Raw genomic sequence first — 18,886 nt, forward strand, 5'->3', positions numbered from 1 at the left:
CCGCCGCGCGCAGCACCAGGCCGGGCGCGGCGCATCCTGGGAGGCGGAGTCCGGGGCGGGCGGGGGGGCGCGGGGCACGCTGGGAGATGTAGTCCTGCCCCGGGCCGGGGGGTGGGGCGGCAGCGGCTGTCACAGCTGCGGGCGAGGCCTGAGGTGAGGGGGCGGCTCTCCGAGGCCGGGACGGGGCTGACACTGCAGCCCCCGCGGAGGGTGGCGGCGCGGGATGAGCTCTGCCGCGGCCAAGGTACGCGGTGCTGGGTCGGCGCTCTGCCTGCGGAGCGGCCCCGCTGGGCGGGAGGCAGGTAGGGGAGCGGGGGGCGATGGCGGCGGCGGGGCGCTGGGCGGCGGCTCTCCGCCCTCGGCCGGCGCGGGCCTCGCTCGGTTTAGCCTCGCCGCCCGCCTCGGCAGCTGACTGGGATCGCGGCCTAAATCAGCTTCTGGTGCCCCGGCCTCCGCGGAAAGGCCGGGACGGCGGTTGCCGGGAGGACTGCACCGCTCTGCACGGCGTCTCTTAGATTTCTGCTGCCCCGGCCTGCACCCACGTCTCTGTCTCAGTGGAGAGCAAGGAATTTGCCCCCGTGCTAAATAAAATTAATGCCTTTCAAAGCAGTGGTGGTGTTCACTTAAGATAGTTTATCCATGATAGCTGTTAACACCAACGCCTGCTGCAGAGATACTGAGGGTTTAGGAGCAAACCTGTTCCTCTGCTTATACCTTTACATTTTAAGCCAGCAGAATACAAGTGGTGCCTTTCAGACACCGAGGTTTCCCCTGCGCAAGCCTCCAAGGAGCAGCCTTCTGTCTCGTGTCCCACATGGGTAGCTCTTCTGCATCAATCCGTGTGTGCAGGCTGCTTGGAGTGATGGGTCTCAAGAAACAGAGGAAAGAAACACTTTGCCTCTCCAAGTACATCCCAAATATAGCCTGGAAAGAGGTGGTATCCAGAGGAGACCATACTGAAGCAGACAGGCTGGGAAACCTGAGAACTCAACACACAAAAGTTTGGGGTGTCTCTTCCATCTTCCTAAACAGTGAAGTGCATTTCCCAGATTTTTACTCTGGATTGGGATTTAAGCCCAAATTTTCCTCACTGTACCACTGCTGCTGAAAATGAAAACAGAACCAAAACCAGAAATCTCAGTAGGCATCAAGCAAATGTTGTCCTCCTGCTGTCCTTCCAGCTCCAACTGGTCTTACCTGCAGCTTATGGGGATTGTACCCCATGGGGTTGTAAATGGAGGCAGTTCTTCCCTGCTACTTCCCTGGCCCGTGCTCAGCTCTTCGTCTGAGGAAGACTAGATATGTCACTCTGGGACCTGTCCACTGAGGACAAAACACTCCTGCTGTCTCTAGTCTTTACTTAGCTGATTGTTTTGCCTGTGATCTGCCCTGCTGCTGGGAGCAAAACAGCATGAACTCAGGAGATCACTCCTGGCCCCAGCCTCTGGAGACAGCGCTCCCAGCTGAGGGATGGGTTGTTTTCCATGTTCTTTTTGGTGAAATCCCCCGGGGCCTTGAGATTGTAGAGTGAAGCAATTAGCTTAGCACAATTTATTACAAACGATAGTGCAGGCTGCAAAAACAACAAAGAACTGTAGAGAGGATCAGGAGAAATGTCTCTGTCAGGTCAGAGGCCAGAGTCCAAAACAGATGTGGTGAAGCACATGAATTTTTCTGAGCCAAAAAATCATCAGCAAGGTCCCCAGGAAAAACAAGTAAAAATAGTATGTCATGAATGCTGTATGTTTCCCTTTTGAAGTCATAGTTTCTGTTTCTTTCCCTGCAACCCAGCAGGGTAGACATTTGAAAAAAAGCATAGCTGAGATTTCTAATACCCTGATTCTAGAAGCAGAGAATTTAAGAAAATGAGTAAATACTTTGTCCACAAAAGTGTTGCCAATATTGCCATCACTTACTTCCTCACTTATAAAGCATTTCTTCAGTAAACTTTGACTAGAGTAATTTAATCAAATGCATACCTCATTTAAAGTTATTTGAACCAGTCTAAACTGTAAGAGAAGGATCAAGTTTACAAAGAGGACTGGAGCACAGAGATCCTTGGGGTCTCTCTGGTTTTCTGTTGACAGATTGTGTGTCAGTGAGCAAATCCCTGACTTTTTCTGCCTTGCTTCTCTGGTACAATTTCTATGCATTTTGGGAGGGTGGAGACACAGAGACATCCCTGGCATGCCATGGGATCTATGGAAGGAAGAAGAGACATGATTATGGGTTTATTTAGAGACATGCATGAGTACCAATTTCCTGTGTGGAAAGAAAAGACCATAACACAAAAAAGCGAGCTTCATATTTTGCACAAAGTTGGCCTGGGAGCAGAGTAGCATCCTCTCCCAGGCCTGCAACATAGAAAACCCTCTGCACCGGCTGGTTCCGATGGGAGGAGGGCCACAGGAGGATCCTAAGGGACCTCCCCACAAAGGCAGCCCCTGTTCAGGGAGCTGGCAGTCATTCCCTAGTGAAACAGAAATTCTGCATGTGGCTTCGGTTTCCTTGGTTTTTTCCCCAGGGCTATATTTCTGCACTGGCAACTGCTGAGAGCCTGACAGGCTCTCTACATATCTTACTTATTTCTGAACAAAAAGCTAGGGAAATAAGGATGGTTCCTAAATGTGCTTCCAACCTCAAAGCTGGTTAATGGTTCTGATATCAGGGCTGGGGCTGCAGCACAGCACACAGAGATGCAGATGCAGCTGACAGCAGTCACTCAGGATTGAATCTGACTGGCTGGTTTTGTGCCCTGGGCACAGATTTGGGAGCATAGTCCTTTTCTCATTGGCTTTAGGAGAGAAGCCTTCCCCCATCCCAGCTGAGATAAAAGGGAAAGCAAAGAGGTTGTTTTTGTTTCCTGGAGTAGATTGCATATGCTGACCATGGCATCTGAAAAGGTGAGAGCTTGGACAGGGTGGAAGGGTCTCTGAAAGCTGCCTTGCTGCTGGAGCTCAGGTAGAGATGAGCTGTCTGCCCTCCTGGCATTCACCTGCAACAGCAGTAGCTCTTGTCATTTGGAAAGAGGCCTTGCCCTGCCCTGTGTGGCAGGAAAAGCCATTTCATGCCATGCAAATACCCAGTGCAGGCACTTGGCATAATCAGTGGGGAGTTTGCTTAAAAAATCCAAGATGGGATAAAAGTTAGCAACACCTGATAGGGACAAAGAGGGAAGCTTTGTAGGGGATGATTTTAAGGTCACTTGTGCATTGCTGGAAACATCAGGTGCAACTAAATATTCAGAGGGCCAGCATGAAAGCCAGTGACACCACCCGTACGCCCAAAACAGGAGCAGTTGCTTTCAGAAAGGAGCCCTCTCTTCCCCAAACCTTGCTCTGCCCTGTCTTACAGTTCCTAAAATGCCTTTTGTTCATGCATTGTTCTCCTTACAATACTCTGGTGTTCCCGCCATATAACCACTTTACCTGGCTTTCTCTTCTCAGCCGATACTTTATAGCTATTTCCGAAGTTCCTGCTCTTGGAGAGTGAGAATTGGTAAGATCCAGCGTTGATCTCCGTTTTATTGTTTTGGTGTTATTGCAGTATCCCCCCCTTCACTAACCCAATTAATCAGTAACTTAAGAGAGAGATCTGCAAACATGATCCTGGAACAGTGAGGCATTTCCCTCACCCTTCTCTGGAGTGGGAGGGAAGGGAATACCACAGCCTACCTGGAGCAGGGGGAAGGGAGAGGAACAGACAGGAGGGCTTCCGTCAGCCTGCAGCTAGTGAGAGGGAATTACTCCTTTTGTAAAGTTAACATGATGCAGATGGCTGTTTCTTCCACATTATCTAGAAGGGCCCTACACACTGTTTTCACACTGATACTGCCTCAGACTCTGGTCTGCCCAGGTCTTGAGAGCTAAGCAGGGCTGGGAACAGTCCCTACTTGGACTGAGACAGTCTTAAGCAAGGATTTGCAGGTAAGCACAGCCCCCACCCTGCCCTGTATAAGCCCTGTCAGGAGGGGCTGCACTGCAAAGAGTGGCAAAGCTTATTTTGAATAATGCAGCGTTTTTGCCAGGACTGCTCTTTAGTGTTTTGGTCCTTCATTTGCCAGCGCGCTACCTTCTCAGTGGACTCGGGCCACCTTTCTTGAGGGATAGGGTCTTTTTTGGTTTTAAAGCCATTCTTTTTTCAAATGGAGATGATAACGTTTCCCTGAGCCCATTACCAATGAAGCTGGTCTCAGTGTGCCTGTCTGAAGCTGTACACTCTTGTTCTCCCTAGCACTGGCTCTGAAAGGGATTGCCTATGATGTGGTGCCAGTGAACCTCCTGAAGGATGGGGGGCAGCAGGTAAGGATACAGCTACCATTGCTCTCTCCAGGGGTACTGAACTTGGGGATCATTAGGAGAATTGGGATCAGCACTAGAAAGTTCACAGGCAAAGTCACTGAATTCCTTACTGCTTCTTTGTAATTAATAGTTGCTTTAAACCAGTATTCCCTGGCATGCAGGATAGGGCGAGATGACTGCAGGAGACTAAAGGTCTTCCCCTCTCTTAAATATCTGTGACTGAATTTCACAAGGCTGAAGATGTATTGCTCCTGCTTAGCACGATATAACTGAACATACCTGTCACACAGACTTCAGAGAAGCTGCACTGCAGTTTAAACACAGACTCGACCTCACTCAGTTAACACCAGAAAGTATGTGTGGTGGTGGTGGTGTGTCCAAAAGATGCTAAATGAGTGGATTGCCGGAAGAGATCTTCACTGAGAATTTATTTGGGGGGCCTTAGCTGGGAGTCATGCACCCAGTAGCACCACCGGCTTGATGTGCTAGTATGGACTAAGACAGAGTTGGAGAACTAGAACAGCAATAGTGACACTGTTGCAGTACTACCCATCCTGGGCTTTGTATTGATGGTTTATCAAGAAGTAAGGCAGTTTGGCCTTGGATGCAGTGGTCCCTAAGCCCCAGTGAGAGCTTGCTGTAGGCTAATAGTACAGCATAACTTACTGCAAATATTAGTACTGAGGTAGAGGGAAAAGCCAGGTAAAAAAAAAATAAATCAATTTTGTTACTGGGTTCTAGGGGGAGAAAACAAGGAAGAAGAATTTCTTGTTGCAGTAATCTCAGGTTTGTTTCCACAGTTTTCTGCTGAATTCAAGGCAGTGAATCCAATGCAGCAAGTCCCAGCCTTGAAAATTGATGGCATCACCCTTTCTCAGTCAGTGAGTTACCAGCCACATCCCTGTTAACCATTCACTTCAGCTGCTGCCAGTCTGGAGGGGATGGCTTTGCCCCATCTCTTTCCCCAGAGCTCTCACCTGTGCATTGGAAAAAAGGTGGCATTTGTGATAAACAATCCCACTTGGGGGCAGAAATAGCATATAGCCTCTGCTGGGAAACTGCTGTCAAGGATTTAAGCTCAATTCAGCTTTGGTTCATAACTCCACCTTTCACTGAACGGTTTGTAGTCTGACTTAGACGGCTGTGCCAGGGTTTGCCTGAAATTACAGCTGGGCTAAATGACAACAAGGTCCCAAGCAGACATCGAAGGGGATGGATATCCTGTTGCTTGGATTGCTAACAAACTTCATTCAAAAGCTGTTGTATTCTCTTGGATCAGCTCCCCTTTCCCATGTGTTCAGGATGTGAACTTTTCCTTGGCTCTCCAATAACCTCCCCTTATCTCTTTGTTCATTACAGCTAGCTATAATTCATTACCTAGAAGACACCTGTCCTAACCCCAGGCTCCTGCCCCAAGATCTGAAGAAGAGAGCCCAAGTCAGAATGATCGCAGATCATATTGTTTCTGGCATTCAGCCACTCCAGGTATTGCCTTGTCATATCCATGCAAATGAGAAAACCAGAAGGGCTTTCCAGGAGTCTGTATCTCTGAAAAACTCAGTTTCTTTAAATTGCTGCCAGCCAATAGAGTGGCAGACCTTAAGACTGTGTGTTAGCAAATGAAATCTCTGCTTAGCCTCTTCCTGATCTGCCAATGGCAACAATACAGTATTTCCTACAAAGAAAATCCTATAGCACCCCAGGGTTCTTTCCAGAAACAGCTGAACCCATGCAGTTGCACTGCAGGGTCTAGTATATTTTAGGAAGACAACAACTGAGTAACCCAAAGGGCAGAGGCAAAGGGATACCCTGGCAGCTGGTACAGAAGGACAGTCTCAGGAGAGAGATACAGCAGGGTGCATGGTTCAGTGAGGGTGAAGTCAGGGCTGACCCAGCAGGCTGAACTCAGGGTGGGAGTTCAGGCTTGGCAACTCCTCGTCTCCCCTCTCCTCCACTGGATGAGGCAGTGGGCAAAATCCAGCCAGCAGCGGTCAATCTAACCTGGAGATCACTTGCCTTCACAGAACCTGAGCATCCTGAAACAAATGGGGGAGAAAAAAATGGAATGGGCTCGGAACTGCATTGCGTCTGGCTTCCAAGGTGCATCCCACATCCAAAATTATCAGTACTTTGACTGACCCTTCATAACTGCACCACTGGGGTTCTACTTTCCTCCTTAAGCAGAACAACAGATGTCCCTAGGCTGGTGTGTTGGGATCCTGCCCTGCTGGTAGCACTCCAGGGTCTCAGAGGAAAGATACTGTCCACAGGGCACTTACGCTGCTGTGCATGGAAGAGGGAAAGCCTGAGGCCATCCTGTACACCATAGCAGTTGATTCACCCTCACGCATGAGGGCTGACAGCACTTCTCCTTTCCACCCAGCTGCTCCCTAACTAGTGCCTTTTGCTTTAGAGCTCTGTCAATCTATATTGGTATGCTTTTGTCCTCAGGCAAAATACATCTGGTGGTGAACTCCCACAGAATCTAGCAAGCAGCAGAGTATTTCTTTACCTCCCTCGGAGACATACAGTGCTTTGTTTCCTCAAAACCCCTTCCCCCATGTGCTGGAATGGGAGGCCCATCTTCACTTCTAGACAGACACAAACTGACTGAACACTTGCATTTTTCCCTTCTTCACTCTCATGTATCTCTACATTGTCCTCCTAGTATTTCAGGTCCATTGCCTGAAGCAGCTGAAATCACCCTGGGTCCCAAAAGGCTGAAGGACCCTAAAGACTCCTGTAACTATGCTGTTGTAAGATTTCTGTTCCTTCTAGGTTTTGTCCCAAATTGCTCCTTTTTCATACTCAGCTCAGGGTCAAAATACCTTTGTTCATAATTCCCAGTCTAAAAGGTCTTTGGTGTCCCTTTCAAATGTTTTTCCAATGCCTCACTCCAGTATACCACCTCTCTCAACAGCACTGGAGCAGACTCTGCAGCACACTGCTGGGTGCTACTGTGTGGGGGATGAAGTAAGTATCTGCGAGAGTGTTGTGTACTGTTGGAGAACTGAAAACCCCAGTATATTCCATAAAACAGGAAAGGAAATTAGTTGTGGAGACACAGAACAACTCCAGCCTGTGCCTGGAGTTAGATGCGATGCCTTCACCATAAGAAAAATAGCTGCATGGATCCCACTTAGGCCATTACTGACTTGCAAATAGCTACAGAGATGTTTACTTGTCCCTGCCTATAACCTGCTGATGGCCAGATTCTGCAGCTGTATCTAGGATCTGGCTTCTACTAGTGAATGTGGAAACAGATTATATATTTCACCTTTAAGAGATTTGGAGTTCAAAGTGTCCTGTCATAGGGGCAAAGCTTGGCTCAAAAAACACAGGTTCAGTTCTTAGCTCTGCTCTGTGGAACCTTTAACCAAGTTGTATTTTATTTTTCTGCTCTGTTTGTCCAATTTTAACATGGACAGATTTCAGAGAGCTCACAAACAAGCTGTTCTGACCCTTACCAAGCTAGAGGCCACTCAGGCCTCTTCCATTTAGTAGTCCTGTTTGGCAGGCAATTGGATCCTTCCTATAAAAGCCTGGCAAAAAGGAAGACTCCTGCAATGACCTGTGATGCAGAGGATTGTCTAGTAGGAGCCTTATGGAACTGGAGACCTTGGTGGGCAAAAGCTAGTTATGAGATCTTATGCTGGAGAATAATGTGTGCTCGGAAAGGCACCCAGAACTTTGCGACCTGGGGAGTGGGGTGGGGGTAGCTGCCTCTGTGCAGCTAGCTGTATTGTCCTTGAGTCTTCTCTTCAGATTGCAAGTCCCTGAGCCTGTGTGCAAAGGCCCTATCGCGTATCAGGTCTTGACATCAGCAGGAGCTGCTTGATACTCCTGCAATGCAAACAAACAAAATTTACTCATCTTTTCCCAGCCACACAAACTGCCCCCTCCCTCCATTGCCTCCCTCTGCAGCTTGCCAGCAGACTTGTTTGCTCAGAGGCAGTTGCCATAGAAGCACTTTGTCCTTGAGGTCATGATGATCAGCCGGTAAATATGAAGCTCCCTAAAGGCCGATGGCTTCTTCTACTAGTGACTCCTATGAAGCTCCTTTCCTTGTACTGTTGTTGTATTATTTATGCTGGATTAAAGAATGGGATTGTTGTGACAACTCCTCTGTACTGGCTGATAAAATAATTTCTATCCTGCTGTAAAAGCCTGCCACCACAGTGAAGCATGACGGGACAGGCTCTGAGTTACTCTGACCCCTTTTCTCTGCTACATTTGCAGGTCTCCATGGCTGATCTGTGCTTGGTGCCCCAAGTTTTCAATGCTGAAAGGTAATTAAGGCTAAGCTTGAGGCGCTCTTCAAGGGCACCTACTCCTTGTGCTGGGCTGTCAGAGCTTACCTTCTGCTGCTCCTTGTGCCTGTTAGGAAAATTCATAAAGAGAAGAATCCATAACTGGATAGGGGAGGCAGGAGGGATGCTTTCCTATGTCACAAATACTATCTCTTTTGGAAGCTCTTGGAAATAAGGAGCTGTGCTCTCATCTTAGAGGCCCCTGGAGGAAACCTGATCTATGTCCTTAGAAAAGCTAAGGCTGCCCACACTCCACATCCTCTTTCCCTGTTTGCCCTATATTTACGCTGCAGATGGGGAAAAGATTAATCTGACTATATTTGTTGAAAGCCTTAAACCTATGCAAGTAGTGGCTGCATGATTCCCAGGAAAAGCATAGTGCCTTCTTACCCTCTGCTGCACACTATGTAAAAGCCTAGTCAAGATGGAAGAACTAACCTTTCCTCTAGCATTTGTTTTTAAACCTACAAGGATGAACCTTTTCTCTTAATGCAAATGTACCATAGCCTGTGAGATTCTCCCATACTGGGCAGGCACAGCATACTCCTCTGCTCTTCTGCTCACTGCTGCACTGGCTGTCCGACTCATAGTACCTCACAAATTCTTTTCCTTTTGCAGATTCAAAGTGGACATGGGTCCATATCCCACAATAACCAGAATAAACAAAGCTCTCCTGGAGTTAGAGGCATTCAAAGTAAGCCACCCATCCCTGCAGCCAGATACTCCTGCAGAGCTGCGAGCTTGAAGCCTTTCTACTCATTACATCAAGTAAGCTGAAGGGTCAAAGAGGACAACAGCTACTGCTTGAGTAGGACTTGAGTGCCAGCAGGAGGCCCTAGTGCTATTGTCTCACTTTTATCTGGGTGGGAAGAAGGACAGAGGACCTGGAAGTAGCCTGGATGACTTACAGGAGCTATGCCTGTGCTGGAAAGCTTGCAGCTACTTCTGACTATGTTTTTTCTATTTGATGTATCTCCATGAAGCAGATTAAAGCAGTAGCATCTATAATTATCAGAAGTCCCCTTTGTATGGCTTTGGGCAGGGGGGCGGAATGTGGCCACAAACAACTGTGAGGCATTGAGCCAATTCTGGACTCCCCACACGGGCATCTTCTTTATCCCATCTACAGAAAGAGCATCAGGGAACCAGTGTACACAGTGTGCTGCTAACCCAGCAGGCCTGCTTGTCCTTGCAGCTGTCTCAGAGCTATGGCATCATCATCAGTGCCATGGATATAAACAGTAAGAGCTAGTCTCTGACAGAAGACGGCTTAATCCCAACCCTTTTTGAGTCCCATGGGTCTTGTAAGAGCCAACAGTCAGCAACTCTGCCACCCCTTGTAGTGACAAAAGAACTACTACTGGGACAGCTGATTTGTACCTCTTCCTTACATCTAGCAGCAGTCTTGTGGAATTTATAATGGTCTTTCTAGAGCAAAGCTAGATGGTTGTGCCATAGTCGGCAAGACACAACCAGCTCACTCCCGTATGCTGAAAATTATGGCATTCTCTTCCTTTTCCCATCCTCAGACACTGCTCTGGGTGTTTTCCTAGTCCTCAGCTGCAGACTATTGCCCAAGGGAATCCCACCCCAGATTCCCTCCAAACCAGAATCATGCCTGTACTTTCACTGTGAGGACCTTCCAAGTGGCATGAGTAAATCCCATTCCACTCATCGCAAATGAAACCCAACACCTGAGTCACCTTCAGAGCTGAAAGCACCCCACAGGTTCCAGCCCAGAAACCTGTAGGGTGAGAAGAGAAACCCAGAAGCCTGTGACTGTTCCTGTGCAGGCTCATCTGCAAGCCCAGGTACCAAGCCAGGCATATGGGAGACAATTTCTGTCAGTCTGATGCTGTATAGCAGCTACCCTAAGGCGGCAATACCCACAGCCTTCAGAAAGACTTTACAAAGTCTTTGTGCCAGGGCAGCATTCACCTACATATAGATGCTTGGACTGCCACATTGCTTGGACTCATTTATTGCCATCCATGTCTGTATTCAGGCTGGTGTTCCAGGCTCATTCCAAGTATTGTGCATTATCCTACATCCAGCTGGATCTTGACTGTGCTGTTGTAAAAGGTCCCAGCACAGTTGGAGCCCCCAAAGACCAACACTGTGTGCAGGTTATGCTCCTCTTTGTTCTCCTTGTCCACATCCATCAGGCGGGCAGGAGTCAGGTCAAGCAATGTGTGGCCAGCTCGGGGCACAGAACAGAGGTCGTGGTGGATCACCATGCTCCATGAAAGAGTATCTGAAGTAGAAAGGGGCTATCAATACTGACAAGCCCATTCCTAGTGCAAGGGATGAAACAAATGGACCAGACCAGGTGTTCAGAAACACCACTGCAGCCCCATAGTCACCTTCAGCTATGTTAACAGGGAGAGTCACTTACCTAGGTGGAAGACAAAGGCATCCTGCAGGGCTCCCTTGGCATTGCAGCCTCCACTGATCAGAACCTTCTGGTCCGACACAGCCAGAGCTGCATGAAAACTGCAACCAAAGCAAAGCCAAAAGGTGACTACAGCAAAACCTGCTGGGGTTGCCTCAGTCAGCAATGGGCGGGGGTGGGCAGACTTCAGCAAGAGGCTGGAGGCTTAAGCTGCAGAATGGAAGTTAACTTCTGCTTCTCTTCTGCCCTGACTTGCTGAATAACCCCAAAAGAGCTGTTTGCTTGCCTCTGCAGGTCACGCCATAATCAGGCCTGAAAAGCACCTAACTGTCTCAGAAGGAGCTATCAAAACTCCTATGTTTTTCTCTATGGAGTGAGATAGCAGGCTAGCTGGACTTTGGATTGATTTAAGTCATTGTTCTAGTGGGCAATAGCGTCCCTTTAGGAACAGCATAGTCCTGGTACAAGAGTCTCTTCCTCTCTGTCTGTTGTACTCCACGTACTGTGGAGACCAAACAGCAAGTTCACTAGCACATGGCAGAAAACCTCCCGTAGCTTGAAAGGCAGATTTCCAGGGGGACTAAGGGGTCTGTACCCCCACACACCCTACAGGCATCAACTAAGCCAGCACAGGAATTTCTGGTCCTGCAGCAGAGGGGCCATCCACTGTATTTTGACTAGGGAGACAGAGATACGCAACTGGGTCTGATCACAAGCACCGTTTAAACCTGGCTTCAAAGAGAAAGGACAGAGGAAGAAGATAGCTCCTGGGTCTGCAATAAGATCTTACCAACGTGCGGAAGGCTGTCCTGTGAGGAAGGGCACTGGCGTGTACTCCATGAAACCTGACAGCCAGGGGAAAGGCAGGTGAAATGCCCAAAAAGCTCAGCCTCATAACTAGACAAAAATTTCCCCACCCTGCCACTTCAGCAACCTGCATTCTCTGTTACCCAGCTTCTTCCAAAAAAGCAGTCTCTTGTTTTTCCCCTCTCCCTCCCCTCTTACCCCAGAAAGGGGGGTTTTTTTGCCTCATAGTTTTCCATCTCCATTGCCTAGTCAGGAGTTCTTATAACATTAATGCTACCTTCCCATCAAGCATACCTCATTCCCCAGTCCCTGCCTTAGAACAGACCTTCCCAAGGCATCCACCTGGCACAGACTTTCTTACCCAGATCCAGGATGTGCATGTCACTGAGGTAGAGAGAAGTCCTCTGACCCCCAAAAATCAGCAGCTTGTTCTTCAGTAGAGTAGCTGAATGCCTGGGCAGAGAAGCAGCAAGTGAACAAAGTATCTTCAGCAAGTTCCCAAAACTGATGTTTCAGCCTTGGCTTCTGCTATTGGGCTGCCATAGCTTCAGTCTACACCTGCCTCTACCCCCAGCCACTGCAGTCCAAGGACAGAATCCCATCAGGATTCACGACAGGAGGTACTGGGAGTCACATTGCTCAAATCATAGCCCTGTCTTAAGGAGCAAACAGTGGAGAACAATCATATAATATTTAGGAAATTACACTGGGGTGGGAGGGAAGGTGAGCAGAGGTTTCCTGCTCTATTTTGGAAGGCTGGAATAAGAGCACTCTCACCCAAGCCTAGGCAGAGGCTTCTCCCCTTCTGAGATGGGCTGGTACCAAATTTCATGCTCTGGATTGAAGACATAGAGCACATTGCTGCAGGGTCCAACTGCCAGTGATGCCTTTTTGGGGAAAGTCCCTCCGAAAACAAAGAGCTCCTTCCGGTAGACAGTTGCACTGTGGTAGCTGAGCACTGGCACCCTCCCTTTAGCCTGGAAAAAGTTCAACATATATTTGTTACAAGAAGTGCATTATTTGCTGCATGACCAGTAGGAAAGGGACCCACCTCATGCAGCGAGTTTGACGAGTCTCAATTTTCACTTTATTGGCTCCCCAGCTGATCTTTGCCACTCAGGCAGACAGTACATCCTTTGTGTACTGTGCACCACCAGAATGCTCTGATGAGAGAAGGAAGTCAACCTCCTACCCCAGCTTCCTCAGATGACAGAAAACAGAAAGATGTCATCCAGGCTTATTCTGTAAAAGCCATCTTGTGACTTAGCCAGGAAAGGGACAGATAGTCCCTTGCTGACAGGGCCCTCTGCAAGGACATGACAGGTAACTAAAGAGCTCAGAGATCTGCTGTGCACAGAGCAGTCCCTGATTTGAGAAGACCATCTCTTCAACTCAGCATCCAGTGAAGCTCTCAACAGCACCATATAAAATGAGAGGCCATTTGCCTCTGCCACTTGTACAGTACCTCCCACCCATGACCTTGGTCAGACACAGCACTCTGCAGCAACCATTTTTTCCCCTTGTTTCATTCATTGTAGGCACAGCCCCTGGTTTCTGCCAAGCTTGTGGCCTTCTTATATCTGTCAGTCCCAACTAAGCAGCTCAGACAACCTGCAGCAACAGTGGATCAAGACTACTGGAGCAAGAATATTGGGCACAACAATTGCCACATTCAGGCAGGACCTGCCACTCCCTCATGTGCTTTTGTCTTGGAAGAGCTGCAGTACTTACAGCCACGAGGAGCCATTTCCAGGTGACTGTGTCCAGAATGTAGATGCTGCTGTAGTCTTTGTCCTCCCTTATGCCCCCAAAGATGTAGATACGCTTGGTATCTGGGTCATAGGTAGCTGTGTGACCACGCAAGCACGATGGCATGGCATTTTGTAGCTGGAAACCCACTGGAAGCCAGAAATCACTGTCTGTGGAAGCAACACCAGACAGGTGGTGTGAGGGTTCAAAGGTGCTCTCAATTTCTCCAGATGTAAAGAATATGTCATAAAATCTTTACCCAAGACCTTGCTCCCTTCATCTCCTCTCCTCTGATTCAGAGCTAGAAGGGACTCATACAGAAATGTCTCTGTGTAAGGAATGAAGGGGAACACTAACTAGGTGGGGAATAGTAAGGTGGAAGAGAGGATCAGTGATCTGCAGAAAGCTGCAAGGCACTGGAATTGTATCTCACACTTCTCCACCAGTCACCACACGCAGATTGCAAACTGTGCTGTTGCTTTTACCCCTTAAAACTTACCCAACTCTTTCCAAAACTTACCTCTTAGCTCCTGGAGGGCTCTCACATACAACCCCACAGCCTCTCATGGCACCCTACGCTCTCAGCTCAGCCTGGTGACCATCCTAGGAGATGTGACACCTTAGCTGTCTCCTCCCTATGCACAGACCCCTGAGTACCCCTCCCATCTGCCTGAGTTGTCCTCAAGTCCCACTGCCCCCATTGCCTTTGACAGCCCTAAAGTCCCCACCAATTTCCAGCTTCCAGAGTGCATCCTTGCAGGACTGCTGATCAACACCTTCTCCACCGATCAGAACAGCTGTCCCCAGGTCACTGAGGCACATGGCATGGCACCACCGTGGGCTGGGACTGCCTGGGGAGAGGAGAGCACAGGGCTGTGAGCAGAGTCAGATGAGACACCCCCAGCTCCCTTCCCTGCTGGGGAGAAGGCAGCTGAAGGCTGAGAGGGAAGAAATGGGAAAGCAAGGGCCCCAGGTCTCTTCCCTCTGGGGTGGCAAGAGACATAGCTCCCTGAGGAAGGTTTTCTGTGGCTTTGGGGAGTAATTGCTGTACGAGGAGAGACATCGCTAGCAGAGGGAGCCAGCAAAGAGTCTGGCTGGATGTAGGATGCATACAGGCTGCCACTTCAGACAAGCTTGGATGGCCCCCATTGATTACCCATCCCCAGAAGGGATATCCCAGTTGTGCTATCTCCCTCTGTTACTCCTTGTGAGGGAGGGCTACCCAGGGACAGCTTGTTAGTGCCTAAGATACAGCAACCAGAAGCCAGGAGTTGATATCCAAAGATATTCCTCATACTGCTCTGTTCCTCCTCCTTTTCTCTCCCATGCCCCTGCAGTTGGCTGACCAAGCTAAAAAATACTTTTTAATCAAAGTCTATTCCACATCTTACCCTTTGCCTCCAAGAGCTATGCACCCAGAGGTGTGCCTAAGATTCAGAGGGGCTACAGAGGCATATTGGAGAGCCTGAAGGTACTGGAAGCACCTATACTGAGGGCAATTGCATGGAGGAGAACAGTATATACACACAACCTACTTGTTATTCTTGATCCCCGGGGAGATAAAGGATGAAGCATGAAAGGGCTGTGACATTAAAGGGAATTACATCACCGAGTAGCTGAAAAGACAAACCAGGATCTAGGAACCAGATCCTCACCTCGCAACTCCTCCACTGCCAGATCTGCAGAGGAAACACAGAGATGGCCCCATAAAGAAAGCAGCCAGCAGACATACCCTGGAAAATGTTCAACTCCATGGCTTAAGAGCTCTTTGGCCTTCCTTCCTCCAACCCTCAGCACAAAGCTACCTCACTGTAACAAACAAGGTGCAAGACCAAGAATCCTGAAGAAAGTCTCAGAAGAAGAAATGCAGAAGACAGGTAAGAGCAGGGCATACTTCCTTTGAGGGCCATCATGCTGTCACCATTGCATTTTACCCCTCTGATGGAAGCTCATTTCCCCACGTCTCATACTGCCTACAGCAGAAGCAACTTTATGATGGAGCTATATCTGCCTTTGTGAGAAGCAAGCCAAGTCCCAGGAAGTCACTTCACATGGGGACTACTGAGCTATTGTCAAACATTTACACACAAACTTGGTCACACCCTGGAGCTGACTTGGAATTCACACTCCAGAAGCTAAAGGTTTTGTTTCCAAACCCCTTGGCAGCTACCTTCTCATTACTGAAAGGTCAGTACAATTACACTAATTATACATCTATTCGTTTTCATATTCTCTATACCTTAATAATAACCAATGTCTTCTATGGACCAAGTGGTATGCTGTTAGCAGGGGAACAGACAGACTAATGGAGAGGTTACAGAATGTCACAGTAGGTAACTTTCTTGTGCTTCAATTTTACTCTTTTGTAAAACAAGGCTAATGGTACTTGCCTTCACTTATAAAGCACTTTTACTCATATGAAGAAATACGCATATTACGTTATGGTACAGAGTGTTGGCACTAAGAGTGTCCCATGTTCTATTTCTGGCCTTTTCCCAACAGGCAGAAAATCATCAAGCAGTTTATCCAGCACTAAGGAGCAGTTCTCGGTATTTTGCAAGCCAAGACAGACAAGCCCACCTTGCCTGGGAGGTATACAGAGAAATGGACTGGGAAGTTGTTGCCCAGCAGATCGTTCAGACAAGACCTGTAAAATAAACCTGGAAGCTGCCAGAGTTACCTTCTTCATTGAGATCTCTCTCAGATGCTGTGGGTTCAAATAAAACTTTCCTGGGCTTCTTGGGGTGGACAGGACTCTTCCTCCAGGCCTGGCTGGGTTCCACCTTGCCACATGGTGGTTTCAGGGCACAGGGTACTGCCAGGGTCCTCAGTGCTGGGCAGACATCCTTCCTCCTATGCCTGGATGCTCTAGCAGTCACCTCTGAGCTCTGATTCTTAACCTGTGACAAGAGTCCCAGTCAAATCAGCCCTGAAGAAAAAGACCTGAGGCTGCTGTGAGTTGTCTGTTACTGGGCCAGAGATTAGTTTCACATGGTGACTTTTCAGGCTTGTCTTCCCGTTGAGGCTTAAGGGCCAGCATGCCAACAGCACCAGCCACCAAATATATGTTGAGCAATGCAGCTACCTGCTGCTATATGCCCAGTGGTCCGCTTTCAGACTGCTGGCTGCGATGGGCACAGCTAACACAAGGCAACTGGAACGGCAGAAAGGCCATCTGTGCCAGGAGTAACCAGGCTGATCGATCAACCCACCAAGGGCTGTTAAATTCAACCCTTCCAAAGGCATTTCAATGGAGTACCACTTTCTTTAGCACAAGTGAATCTTCAGCTCCAAAACTTGCTTAGCCAGGTCTCCACTAAGAGAGCAGCAGCAAATGTTTCTGCTAGACATCAACTAAGCAGCTACAAGTGAGGGAGAAGGTACTAAGCAGAGGATGAAATAATGAGAGGAAGGCTCCAAGATACACATACCACAGCAGGATCCTCCAGGTCCTGACCAAGGGGCATATCATGTGCTAGGAGCACTGGTGACTGGGTGGTCTCCGGGATGAGGAAGGGGTGGGTGGGTGTACTGCTGGAGACACCTTGGAGCAGCTGTGGCAGAAACAGCGACAGTGAGAATAAAAGGACACACCAAGTGTGCTGGCCTCCATCCACAAAGGGTGAGCAAAAAGATGTCTTGCAAAGGTCAGATTCCCTGCAAGGGAATAGCCCAGCTTTCATTTCCAGCACCAAGAGAATAAACAAAGAAAAGCAAAGCCAGGCACTGGGAGGTGCTAAATCCAAGGGCTTCAGCAGAAGGTAAAACAACTGTGTAAGTACCACAGACCCAGGAGAAAGTGGAACTGCAAGTGAACCGCTCTCTGTTACCCATCTCCTGCAACACATGAGGTGTTCTGGCAAAGCTGTTTAGGGAATAGCCTGGAGCATCACAGGAGGTTTAGGCTCAGCACAAATAAGCGTTAACAGATCCACATGAGGCAGCTCTGCCTTGGAGTAGCAAAGAGAAGGAAAACGAGACAGTGGGAGAGGAAGCTCTGTAGCTCAGAAGTAACAACATTTAGGACCCTGGGCAGGAAGAGAGTAGGATGTCAGTTTTTTTACCTGTCCATTGACAGTCAGTACAAGCTTCACAGAGTTGCCTTTATCCATCTCTTTCAATGAGGCCATGAAAATATCTGTCCTCCAGTCACCTTCCCACACCAGAGACCTGCACAAGGGACCATGGGTTTTCAGTCCAGAAGTGACACTGACCTGGGAAAAACTCCTGCTCCCACACTAGCTGGTAACACCCCAAAGCCAAAAAAGATCCAGCCCTGAAAGCAGCTAAAAGGAAGCTGAAAGCATCACTAGAGAGAAACACCATGGTGGAGGACCAGCAGGCCTGATCGGCTTTGGGATGACACCAGCAGAACTGGGCAGCACCACAGAGCAGAAGGCTTTTCCAGGACACCCCTGCTGACACCCCAGCGGCACCAGCTCCCACCGCGACCTGCGGGCAGGCTCCAGCGTGCCGACCCGCTGCGGCGCGACTCCCGGGGACACCAGCACATCCGCCACGATGCTTGTGTTTGGTGAGTAACAGCTCCAGTCTCCCAGCCCGAACACCACCAGCTGCTTTGGCAACGGCAGGGGCAGCCAAGCCTGGAAACCCATCTTGCTGGACTTGCTGCGAGGGGCGGGAAGAAAAACAACAGAAGACAAGAGATAATCATCAAGGAATAAAATGAAAGGTCCAAAAAATACACGAAAAGACTTGAAAACACGTTTATGCCAGGCGAGGGCGAAAGGAGAGGGTTTGTGTCGTTTCAAGAGGAGACTGCGCAGGGATGCAATGAAGAAAGCAAGTGGTAGCCTGGGAAGGGAGCGCAGCCATGAGCTGGGGCAGCACAGCCATGCGAACAGGGGCACCTCCAGAGGGGAGAGGGGAGGCGAGGCGTGCAGGTCGCCCCCCGCCCGCGGGGGAGCCCACCCCCGGACAGGAACGGGGCCGGGGCGGCCTCGCAGCCCCCCGAGGCAGCCGCTGCCGCGACGGAGCCGCCCCTGGCAGGGCCGGTCCGCACCTGCCGAGCCGCCGCGGCGGCTCCCGCAGCGCCCACAGCACGTAGAAGGCGAGGCCGCTCTCCTGGGCGTTACCCCTCGGCCGGGCCCGGCGGCCGGCGGGCAGCATAGCGGCGGACGGCCCCATGGGCCGCGGGTGGCCGCCATTAAGGCGCCGCGGCGCAGCTGCGGGCGGCCGCCGGCCATCCCCCGCCCCCGGCCTCCGCGCCGCACCGCCTCGGTCGGCGTCAGGAGCGCCCGAGAGCGCCGTGCCCCTGCGCACGGCAGCGGCGGGGGAGCAGCGCCGGCGGAGCAGCGCCGGTAGCA

At 49.7% G+C, this 18,886-nt stretch overlaps 2 protein-coding genes across 8 annotated transcripts; one reads left to right on the top strand and one right to left on the bottom strand.

The window, feature by feature from the left end:
- Positions 1 to 110: 110 nt before the first annotated feature.
- On the top strand, positions 111 to 9,622 carry GSTZ1 (glutathione S-transferase zeta 1). 6 transcript variants are annotated; one of them, XM_052782822.1, is made up of 10 exons: positions 115 to 244; positions 2,801 to 2,903; positions 3,447 to 3,498; positions 4,234 to 4,301; positions 5,102 to 5,182; positions 5,661 to 5,786; positions 6,326 to 6,401; positions 7,222 to 7,274; positions 8,541 to 8,590; positions 9,230 to 9,622. In XM_052782822.1, the coding sequence occupies exons 2-10, from the start codon at positions 2,880 to 2,882 to the stop codon at positions 9,354 to 9,356; spliced, it is 657 nt and encodes a 218-aa protein (XP_052638782.1). In that variant the 5' UTR covers positions 115 to 244; positions 2,801 to 2,879; the 3' UTR covers positions 9,357 to 9,622. The 6 variants fall into 6 exon arrangements, with proteins under 6 accessions (XP_052638787.1, XP_052638782.1, XP_052638784.1 ...); XM_052782823.1 differs by having other exon boundaries at positions 148 to 244; positions 729 to 2,903; XM_052782824.1 differs by lacking the exon at positions 2,801 to 2,903 and having other exon boundaries at positions 116 to 244.
- A 1,002-nt stretch (positions 9,623 to 10,624) lies between these two features.
- LOC128139837 (probable serine/threonine-protein kinase DDB_G0272254) lies at positions 10,625 to 18,761 on the bottom strand. 2 transcript variants are annotated; one of them, XM_052782819.1, is made up of 13 exons: positions 18,583 to 18,761; positions 18,012 to 18,188; positions 17,624 to 17,729; positions 16,991 to 17,113; positions 16,240 to 16,459; positions 15,215 to 15,238; positions 14,288 to 14,410; positions 13,542 to 13,729; positions 12,588 to 12,787; positions 12,172 to 12,263; positions 11,794 to 11,848; positions 11,007 to 11,104; positions 10,625 to 10,865 (listed from the first exon to the last, which is right to left on the bottom strand). In XM_052782819.1, exons 1-13 carry the CDS (start codon positions 18,705 to 18,707, stop codon positions 10,651 to 10,653), a joined length of 1,746 nt encoding a protein of 581 aa, XP_052638779.1. In that variant the 5' UTR covers positions 18,708 to 18,761; the 3' UTR covers positions 10,625 to 10,650. The 2 variants fall into 2 exon arrangements, with proteins under 2 accessions (XP_052638779.1, XP_052638781.1); XM_052782821.1 differs by having other exon boundaries at positions 10,671 to 10,905.
- Positions 18,762 to 18,886: the final 125 nt, after the last annotated feature.

This window comes from Harpia harpyja, chromosome 3 (genome assembly GCF_026419915.1).
Source record: "Harpia harpyja isolate bHarHar1 chromosome 3, bHarHar1 primary haplotype, whole genome shotgun sequence".
Lineage (NCBI taxonomy): Eukaryota > Metazoa > Chordata > Aves > Accipitriformes > Accipitridae > Harpia > Harpia harpyja.

Coding starts and splice junctions, on each gene's coding strand:
- LOC128139837 (XM_052782819.1), bottom strand. CDS start 18,707: ATGGGGCCGTCCGCCGCTATGCTGCCCGCCGGCCGCCGGGCCCGGCCG. Junction 18,189..18,582: donor CCGCCGCGGCGGCTCGGCAG/GTGCGGACCGGC, acceptor CGCCCCTCGCAG/CAAGTCCAGCAAGATGGGTT. Junction 11,105..11,793: donor GGACAGCCTTCCGCACGTTG/GTAAGATCTTAT, acceptor CTTTGGTTGCAG/TTTTCATGCAGCTCTGGCTG.
- GSTZ1 (XM_052782822.1), top strand. CDS start 2,880: ATGCTGACCATGGCATCTGAAAAG. Junction 4,302..5,101: donor TGAAGGATGGGGGGCAGCAG/GTAAGGATACAG, acceptor TTGTTTCCACAG/TTTTCTGCTGAATTCAAGGC. Junction 7,275..8,540: donor GCTACTGTGTGGGGGATGAA/GTAAGTATCTGC, acceptor CTACATTTGCAG/GTCTCCATGGCTGATCTGTG.